The following is a 10472-nucleotide window of genomic DNA, read 5'->3' on the forward strand; positions in this document are numbered from 1 at the left end:
CTGTCTCTACTTTGTAGTGTGTGTTTATAGAAACATAATGCTTTTTTGCTTTCAACAGGAAATGTTCTCAGCTGTTCAGAGAATCATGGTGAGATGTTTCTTATTTGACCACGAGCCTTCCCAGACCATTACTGTCATACTGTTATTACTGTCAAAGACGGCACCAAAAAAAGCAGATGTGATCAGGTCGATGTGCGCTCATTAAGAGGAAATGCTTTAAGGCAGCAACCACAAGAGTACATGCAGACGCTCGCTTAGTGTGTGTCTTTGGTTGTGAGCGAGTCATTTGCCGTTACTACAGCTCTCTGGTAGCACGTAGCTGGTGTCTATGATTAAGGTAAGTAGTGTGTTTTCTTTTACAATGATTTTCTTTTTGGCACTGCTGTCAATGCCTGGGTGAGTATTCTTTTATCTCGGGAAGAGCTCTCTCTGTTGGGGGTATGAATATTCTCATCCGCAGGCTCTCTAGCTGGCTGGCTAACTCTGGCCTGGCCTTGGCCTCTACACTGTTGGTGTGCCATTTGCACTGTATTAAGAGGGCGTTACGAGCCCCTAGAAAAGGAGGACCAAAATGTGTTATCTTCCCAGAGCAGCCACTGGCAGGGCTGCTGCGCTCCAGCCCTATCTGGAAGAGCACCCCCCATCTTAGTGGGAAGCTCACCCAGTCTCCCCCTCCCTCCTTCCCTGGCAGGGAGCAGTCAGCATGGAGGATACCACAGCCATAGTCACAGCCACCACAGACCAGTAAGTGTTTGGCCCTTATCAGTAGAGATTACCATTGTTGGGTGTGATACGTCATTCCGACATGTTCTTAAGCCCTTTTTGAGGTGTTATGTTTATTTATTTTTAACCCCTATTTGAGCCACATTGCAGTACTGCTAATCCTACATTTAATTTCTATACTTTAAATGCCACTGCAGTTTGTGTTTGTCTTGTTTATCTCAGTTGTGCACCAGTCACCAAAGCAGCATTGCAGCAGGCCCCAGGTTATGAGGAGGAAGCCGGGGGCTGGGACATAGGAACAGGAAGTGCAGGTTGGAACCCACAGAGTGCTGCTGCTGCAATGGAACTTCCCGTTCTCACGCAGCCTGGCTTGGGGGTAACCAAGACGACAGTGACCACGATCACTCAGACTGGAGGGGACTGGAACAGCAGCCTGTTCAACGTGTGTGGAGACAAGACTACATGTGAGGCAGACACAGCCCTGGGCTTATCTCACTGCCTTGTACACACACTCGGGCTAAGTGTGAAAGTCAAAGTTACCAGTTTGGGTAACTCAACGGGTCAAATGGTGGATGGCTATACTGCTGTCTTACATACATTACATGTCTTACTCCCTGTTATGCTCTACCTTTGTTAATTAAGGAAATTACGTGTTTTTTTTATTGAGTATTTATCATGGAGATGACGATTCTCTTGCATGATACCACATCAAATCTATCAACACTCTGTAGGCTTACTAAACATGTATTTAAATTAAAGTTGTCTAATCGACTACCACTGTCTTGTGGAGAATTGCGGAGAACTAAACTAAGCCCTGTATTTCTCTCTTTCTGCCCATGCAGGTCTCTTAGGGGCCTTTGTGCCCTGCTGCCTGGACCTGAGTCTGGCCCACCACTATGGGGAGTGTCTGTGTTTGCCCCTGCTTCCTGGCTCCACGTTTGCCATGCGGGTGGGCATCAGGGAGAGATACAAGATACGGGTGAGGATTGTTACGCAATAGTGAAGAGGAGGTTTATTGGGTGTTATTGAGGTCGATGTCCGTGTGGAAATTGGTGACGTCATCACGTTTGATTAAATATAACACTGTGGGTCCATACTTGCAAGCGTTTCGAAAAAGTTTAAGTTTAAAATGTTTCTCCAAATGCATACCAGCCAATTAAAATCATTGACATAGTTGCACTTGATAAAACACTACATGTTAGCTGTTCCCAAAAGATTAACTGAGACATTTAGTCCGCTACGAACTTCACCAGCTGGCAGTCATTATTTCCTGTAGAAAATTAAGCATCAGCCAATTACAAATGTTAATGTAGTTGGATGTGATCGAACACTTCCATGAGAGCGTCCTTGACAGATATGGGAAACATGGGAAACTTGAGTGTGAACAACCCAGCGGCCTTGCAGTTCTTGACACACTCAAACCGGTGAGCCTGGCACCTACTGTACTACCATACCCCGTTCAAGACACTTACATCTTTGGTCTTGCCTATTCACCCTCTGAATGGCACACATACACAGTCCATGTCTCAAGGTTTAGAGTCCTTCTTAAACATGTCTCCACCCCTTCATCTACACTGATTGAAGTGGATTTACCAAGTGACCTCAATAAGGGATCATAGCGTTCACCTCGATTCACCTGGCCAGCCTGTCATGGAAAGAGCAGGTGTACCTAATATTTTTTACACTGTGTATATTACATAGATGTGCAAGCTGCACTTAAGTGTACAATGTTTAATATACATTATTAGAATCATCCACTTCGTCACATATGCATAATTTGAATTGAGCGTTGAGGACCTCAAACCCACAGATAATGTATCCAATTTACCTGTTTAGTGGTGTACTGTACGCCACCTGGCAGTGGTTGTAATGGAGCTACTTGACAGCTATTTGCTCAGACCATAAGGTTCTTCCACCTTTTTTACAATGTAGGATACACTTAAATGTTGTATAGATCTCATTTGATCTTTTTCTCAAAAAAGCACATGGATGTGTTTTGAAACGGATAAGTAAAAACGTGGGATTTTGTCATATGTGCAAAAACCTGCCTCTTGAACATTAGTAGCTTGTAGCCTAGTCAAGGATGCACCATGAGATATTGTCACACTACAATTGTGATTGGCCAAGTGGAACAAAAGAATACATTTAAAATATCCCTCTTATGGCCAAGTTGACCTATTTTCAGAAATGGATAGCTTGGGGCTATAAGGTTGTATCTGCATCTTTGTCAAAGTGTTGTTATTGACAGCCTTACTTTTCACAAAAACATCTGAAGTTCGAACGGTTTGAGCCAGAAACGATTTGGACCCCACCATCAAACTAAGACTCTCAGGAACACGGATATGGCGGCTGTTTCGCAAGACTCTTCTGACTGTAACCCAGTACCGGACAGTGAAAATGAATAGGAGATACTGTAGAATGTGCCAAAACTAAAGGGGTCAAATTTGAGAAATAAATATACAGTGGCAAGAAAAAGTATGTGAACCCTTTGGAATTATCTACTTTTCTGCATGAATTGGTCATAATATTTGATCTGATCTAAGTCACAACAACTCATATAAGTCACAACAACAGACAAACACAGTCTGCTTAAACTAATAACACACAAATTATTGTATTTTTCTTGTCTATGTTGAATATATAATTTAAACATTCACAGTGTAGGTTTGAAAAGGTATGTGAACCCCTACACAAATGTCTTCACGAAAAGCTAATCGTAGTCAGCTGACCTGGAGTACAATCATTGAGATGAGATTGGAGATATTTTTTAGAGGTGCCCTTCCCCATAAAAAAATATTCACAAAATTTGAGTTTTCTATTCATAAGAAGCATTGCCTGATGTGAACCATGCCTCGAACAAATAAGATATCAGAAGGCCCAAGATTGTTGACTTGCAAAAAGCTGGAAAGGGTTACAAAAGTATCACTGAATGCCTCGATGTTCATCAATCAGTCCATGGTAAGACAAATTGTCTATAAATTGAAAGTTCAGCGCTGTTGCTACTCTCCCTAGGAGGGGCCGTCCTGCAAAGATGACTGCAAGAGCACAGCGCAGAATGCTCAATGAGGTTAAAAAGAATCCTAGAGTGTCAGCTAAAGACTTAAATAAATCTCTGGAACATGCTTACATCTCTGTTGATGAGTCTACGATATGTAAAACACTAAACAAGCATGGTTTTCATGGGAGGACACCACGGAAGAAGCCACTGCTGTCCAAAAAAAACATTGCTGCACGTCTGAAGTTCACAAAAGAGCATCTGGATCTTCCACAGCGCTACTAGGCAAAATATTCTATGGACAGATGAAAATACAGTTGAGTTGTTTGGAAGGAACACACAACACTGTGGAGAAAAGAAGGCACTGCACACCACATCAAAACCTCATCCCAACTGTAAAGTATGGTGAAGGGAGCATAATTGTTTGGTGCTGCTTTGCTGCCGAAGGGCCTGGACAGCTTGCAATAACTGCCGGAAAAATGAATTCTCAAGTTCATCAATACATTTTGCAGGAGAATGTAAGGCTATATGTCCGCCAATTGAAGCTCAACAGAAATTGGGTGATGCAACAGAACGACGACGCAAAACATAGAAGTAAATCAACAGAAGAAAATATGCCTTCTGGAGTGGCCAAGGCAGAGTCCTGACCTCAACCCGATTGAGATGCTGTGGCATGACCTCGAGCTGTTCACACCAGACGTCCCAAGAATATTGCTGAACTGAAACAGTTTTGTAAAGAGGAATGGTCCAAAATTCCTCCCGACCATTGTGCAGGTCTGAACCACGACTACGGAAAACGCTTGGTTGAGGTTATTGCTTCCAAAGTAGGGTCAACCAGTTATTAAAACCAAGGGTTCACATACTTTTCTCACCCTGCACTGTGAATGTTTACACAGTGTGTTCAATAAAGACATGAAAACGTATAATTGTTTGTGTGTGTGATCAGTTGCAGCAGACTGTGTTTGTCTATTGTTGTGATTTAGATGAAGATCAGATCAAATTGTATTACCAACTTATGCAGAAGTCCAAGTAATTCCAAATGGTTAAAATAGTTTTTCTTGCCACTGTGTATAGATGTTCCTGAACTTTCTTATCTCTCAGATATAGGACAGACACTTGAAAAAAACAGTTCCTTTTGATGTGTTTTTTTTACAAACAGTTTTGTCATGTATGAATGTGTTATTCAATGCGTTTCTATGGCTACAACAGTAAGGCCAAATTCAATGTTTCATCAAATCATTTTGTAATATTTGTTTTCATACCTACAGGGGTCCTAAAAATGTAAGATCAAATAGCTAAATGATCCACTGTATGACAGTCTTAAAACAATTGCAAATGTTAGCTTAGTAGATATTGCCCCTAAAGGCTTAGAGACCCAAGAGATGACCTTACTGGGCACAGAGATCTATTCCACATTGTTTCACGGCACAGTACGAGTCAAAAGTTTGGACACTCCTACTCATTCAAGGGTTTTTCTGTATTTTTACTATTTTCTATGTTGTAGAATAATGGTGAAGACATCAAACTATGAAATAACACATATGGAATCATGTAGTAACAAAAAAAGCGTTAAACAAATCAAAATGTAATTTATATTTGAGATTCTTCAAAGTAGCCACCCTTTGCCTTGATGACAGCTTTGCATACTCTTTCTCTCAACCAGCTTCACCTGGAATGCTTTTACAGCAGTATTGAAGGAGTTCCCACATATGCTAAGCACTTGTTGGCTGCTTTTCCTTCACTCTGCGGTCCAACTCATTCCATAACATCTCAATTGGCCTGTCGGGTGACTGTGGAGGCCAGGTCATCTGATGCAGCACTCCCCTTCTTGGTCAAATAGCACTTACACAGCCTGGAGGTGTGTTATGTCATTGTCCTTTTGAAAAACAAATGATAGTCCCACTAAGCTCAAACCAGATGTGATGGCGTATTGCTGCAGAATGCTGTGTTAGCCATGCTGGTTAAGTGTGCCTTGAATTCTAAATAAATCACAGACAGTGTCACCAGCATACCCACGCCATCACTGCTTCATGCAAAGACACAGCGGTTGGAACCAGAAATCTCCGATTTGGACTCATCAGACCAAAGGACAGATTTTCACCGGTCTAAAGTCCATTGTTCGTTTTTCTTGGCCCAAGCAAGTCTCTTCTTCTTATTGGTGTCCTTTAGTAGTGGTTTCTTAGCAGCAATTCGACCATGAAGGCCTGATTTACAGTCTCCTCTGATCAGTTGATGTTCAGATGTGTCTGTTACTCAACTCTGTGAAGCATTTATTTGGGCTGCAATCTGATGGGCAGTTAATTCTAATGAACGTATCTTCTGCAGCAGAGGTAACTCTAGGTCGTCCTTTCCTGTGGCGGTCCTTATGAGAGCCAGTCATCATAAAGCTTGATTTTTTTTTTGCGACTGCATTTGAAAAAAAACTTTCAAAGTTCTTGAAATATTTTGGATTGCCTGACCTTTATGTTTTTAAGTAATGATGGACTATCATTTCTCTTTGCTTATTTGAGCTGTTCTTGCCATAATATGGACTCAGTCTTTTACCAAATAGGGCTATCTTCTGTATACCACCCCTACCTTATCACAACACAACTGATTGGCTCAAACGCATTAAGAAGGAAAGAAATTCCACAAATTAACTTTTGACAAGGCACACCTGTTAATTGAAATGCATTCCAGGTGACAACCTCATGAAGCTGGTTGAAAGAATGCCATGAGTGTGCAAAGCTGTCAACAAGGCTATGGGTGGCTAGTATGAAGAATCTCAAACATAAAATATATTTTTTAGATGTTTAACACTTTTTTGGTTACTACATGATTCCATAGTTTTGACGTCTTCGCTATTATTCTACAATGTTGAAAATAATAAAAATAAAGAAAAACCCTTGAATGAGTAGGTGTGTTCAAACTTTTGACTGGTACTGTAATATCTTTGAAATTATGTGGAAACGACGTTGATTCAATCAGTGTGTGCCCCGTGGGTGGTGTCATGGGCACAAAAGCAGTGTTCACTCACAGAAAGAACAATTCAGCATCACTGTCTTTATTTCAAGATATTTAGGTTGGACTTTGTGCTAGTGTACAATGAAATGTTTCACTCACATTTACTTTTGCTCTCTCTACTAACAGTGGATCACTTCATTTATTTTGTATGGCATGCGGTTGGCAATTTGTTTATGAATTGTTTTGAAAAGACTATGCCACCACATTTGTTCTGCAGCCAGGCTTAAGATAGCTAAGCACCATTTCACCGGAGACCAAATGTGACCAGGCCCTGTGTGTGTGTGTGTAGGGCAGTGTCTGTGAGGACTGGACCACGGTGTACTGCTGCTACCCCCTGGCCGTCTGTCAGATGATCCGAGAGATGAAGAGGAGGATGAAGAGCCAGACCTACCAGGTGTCCACTGCACTGGAGTGCTCCTGACAACATGGCTGTGCACTAGGTTCATTAATCCAGGTTAGGACAACATCGCATTCATGTATGTTATGGGATATTAGAATATTCATGACCTAACCTTGGTATCTAACAGCCTTGGCTGTGTATAGAACCTTCATAGGCTCATGTCACTTCCTTTGTACATCACATGTGTCTGCATATTACTATGTCACAGATGTTTATGTTGATTATTGCAGGTGTCTGAGGGTCATCATACCATTTGGTTTCTAATGAGCTCTCATTATCCAAGGTTTCTGAAGACTTTCCTGTTAAAGACGAGTCTGTATATGTTAAATGAATGGTGAGTTGGTTGAGTCAAGATCCATTTGGTTAGTGATACTTTTCTTTATTTGCGAGTGTGGACTTGCAGTAGGTTTAGTGTTTTAGCCCATTTAGTATCTGTAACATCAGCGCTACTTTACCAGACAAGGGTTATAGATGTTTGTAAATTAAGTTCACAGCCAAGTTTATGAAACAATCCATGTACGCCATGAAATAATAAAAACCTATTTGCATATTTGTTTTATTTTCTCATTTTATCTATGACAATACCATGCGGCTGACAATCACGTTAATCTAATTTTGTACGTTCCTCTCTAAACCTCTTGCTAGTCAGTACCAGGATATGAAAATGTTATTCATTTACAAAGCTGGGATGTATCTAAAGGCTGAGTATGCAATTTGTGAAATGTTATTGATGTATTTTTTTTATTTGACCTTTTATTTAACTCGGTAAGTCAGTTAAGAACAAATTCTTATTTACAATGATGGCCTACACCAGCCAAACCCAAGTTCCTTTGGTCTGATGTACATCGACTGTTTATTGCTTCATACAGCATTACATGTCGAATACGGAACTCATTTTAAAAGTCTACTACAATGATTTCATAAAAGGAAGTGTAAGTATCAAAATGATCCTTGCCATTTAATTTCCCTGGATTAGAACAGCAGTCTTTATGACAGCCTGTGAAGAGGATGGCTAGCTGGGAACATGGTGATGGTAGCATGGGAATGCTAGGGTTGCAGAGCTACTGGTATTTTACCAAAGTTACCATCTTCGTTAATCTATGGTAATGTTGGTAATATATAATACCAGTCAAAAGTTTGGGGACACCTACTCATTCAAGGTAAAAAAAATGTTTTTAATATTGTAGAATAATAATGAAGCCATCAAAACTGTGAAATAACACATATGAAATCATGTATTAACCAAAAAAATTAATTATATGAGATTCTTCCAAGGAGCCACCCTTTGCCTTGATGACAGCTTTGTACACTCTTGGTGTTATCTCCTACCTTAACGTAGGAGATACTGCTAGCTAGCTAGCCAACAGCTAGCCAACGTCTACCGAACAGAACTTCAACAACCCGGTCAACATTCCGCTTCGCTCCACAGGTAGTATCACATTTTCATTTCACTTCATTACAGTACAACGGTTTGATTTGTTTGATCGTAGCTAGCTAGCTACATAGCCGTCTTTGTATCTAAGACAATTGTGTAGTCTAGAGCGATTTTCTAGGTTAGCTAGCCAGCTATTGTCGTTCTTTTAACGTAACGTAACGTAATCAACACTGCTAGCTAGCCAGCTACCCCCGAATAGCAGCACTGTAGAAACTATTACACTCGACGGAACGACTTGATTAGTGTAGTGTCAACAACGCAGCCACTGCCAGCTAGCCTACAAAGTCAACAACGCAGCCACTGCCAGCTAGCCTACTCCAGCAGTACTGTATCATTTCAATCATTTTAGTCAATAAGATTCTTGCTACGTAAGCTTAACTTTCTGAACATTCGAGACGTGTAGTCCACTTGTCATTCCAATCTCCTTTGCATTAGCGTAGCCTCTTCTGTAGCCTGTCAACTATGTGTCTATCTATCCCTGTTCTCTCCTCTCTGCACAGACCATACAAACGCTCCACACCGCGTGGCCGCGGCCACCCTAATCTGGTGGTCCCAGCGCGCACGACCCACGTGGAGTTCCAGGTCTCCGGTAGCCTCTGGAACTGCCGATCTGCGGCCAACAAGGCAGAGTTCATCTCAGCCTATGCCTCCCTCCAGTCCCTCGACTTCTTGGCACTGACGGAAACATGGATCACCACAGATAACACTGCTACTCCTACTGCTCTCTCTTCGTCCGCCCACGTGTTCTCGCACACCCCGAGAGCTTCTGGTCAGCGGGGTGGTGGCACCGGGATCCTCATCTCTCCCAAGTGGTCATTCTCTCTTTCTCCCCTTACCCATCTGTCTATCGCCTCCTTTGAATTCCATGCTGTCACAGTTACCAGCCCTTTCAAGCTTAACATCCTTATCATTTATCGCCCTCCAGGTTCCCTCGGAGAGTTCATCAATGAGCTTGATGCCTTGATAAGCTCCTTTCCTGAGGACGGCTCACCTCTCACAGTCCTGGGCGACTTTAACCTCCCCACCTCTAACTTTGACTCATTCCTCTCTGCCTCCTTCTTTCCACTCCTCTCCTCTTTTGACCTCACCCTCTCACCTTCCCCCTACTCACAAGGCAGGCAATACGCTCGACCTCATCTTTACTAGATGCTGTTCTTCCACTAACCTCATTGCAACTCCCCTCCAAGTCTCCGACCACTACCTTGTATCCTTTTCCCTCTCGCTCTCATCCAACACTTCCCACACTGCCCCTACTCGGATGGTATCGCGCCGTCCCAACCTTCGCTCTCTCTCCCCCGCTACTCTCTCCTCTTCCATCCTATCATCTCTTCCCTCTGCTCAAACCTTCTCCAACCTATCTCCTGATTCTGCCTCCTCAACCCTCCTCTCTTCCCTTTCTGCATCCTTTGACTCTCTATGTCCCCTATCCTCCAGGCCGGCTCGGTCCTCCCCTCCCGCTCCGTGGCTCGACGACTCATTGCGAGCTCACAGAACAGGGCTCCGGGCAGCCGAGCGGAAATGGAGGAAAACTCGCCTCCCTGCGGACCTGGCATCCTTTCACTCCCTCCTCTCTACATTTTCCTCCTCTGTCTCTGCTGCTAAAGCCACTTTCTACCACTCTAAATTCCAAGCATCTGCCTCTAACCCTAGGAAGCTCTTTGCCACCTTCTCCTCCCTCCTGAATCCTCCTCCCCCCCCTCCTCCCTCTCTGCAGATGACTTCGTCAACCATTTTGAAAAGAAGGTCGACGACATCCGATCCTCGTTTGCTAAGTCAAACGACACCGCTGGTTCTGCTCACACTGCCCTACCCTGTGCTCTGACCTCTTTCTCCCCTCTCTCTCCAGATGAAATCTCGCTTCTTGTGACGGCCGGCCGCCCAACAACCTGCCCGCTTGACCCTATCCCCTCCTCTCT

At 42.9% G+C, this 10472-nt stretch overlaps 1 protein-coding gene across 2 annotated transcripts; it reads left to right on the top strand.

Moving 5' to 3' along the window:
• The first annotated feature begins 227 nt into the window (after positions 1-227).
• On the top strand, positions 228-7674 carry LOC135548800 (PLAC8-like protein 1). Of its 2 annotated transcripts, XM_064978732.1 has the most exons (6): positions 228-337; positions 692-744; positions 946-1187; positions 1566-1702; positions 7011-7175; positions 7352-7674. In XM_064978732.1, exons 1-5 carry the CDS (start codon positions 329-331, stop codon positions 7140-7142), a joined length of 573 nt encoding a protein of 190 aa, XP_064834804.1. In that variant the 5' UTR covers positions 228-328; the 3' UTR covers positions 7143-7175; positions 7352-7674. The 2 variants fall into 2 exon arrangements, with proteins under 2 accessions (XP_064834804.1, XP_064834802.1); XM_064978730.1 differs by having other exon boundaries at positions 7011-7674.
• Positions 7675-10472: the final 2798 nt, after the last annotated feature.

Source organism: Oncorhynchus masou, chromosome 11 (assembly GCF_036934945.1).
Source record: "Oncorhynchus masou masou isolate Uvic2021 chromosome 11, UVic_Omas_1.1, whole genome shotgun sequence".
NCBI lineage: Eukaryota > Metazoa > Chordata > Actinopteri > Salmoniformes > Salmonidae > Oncorhynchus > Oncorhynchus masou.

Bases quoted from the DNA above. Each gene is read 5' to 3' on its own strand.
- LOC135548800 (XM_064978730.1), top strand. The intron at 1,188-1,565 runs GTGAGGCAGACA...CTGCCCATGCAG, and splicing joins GTGTGGAGACAAGACTACAT to GTCTCTTAGGGGCCTTTGTG. The intron at 1,703-7,010 runs GTGAGGATTGTT...GTGTGTGTGTAG, and splicing joins GGGAGAGATACAAGATACGG to GGCAGTGTCTGTGAGGACTG.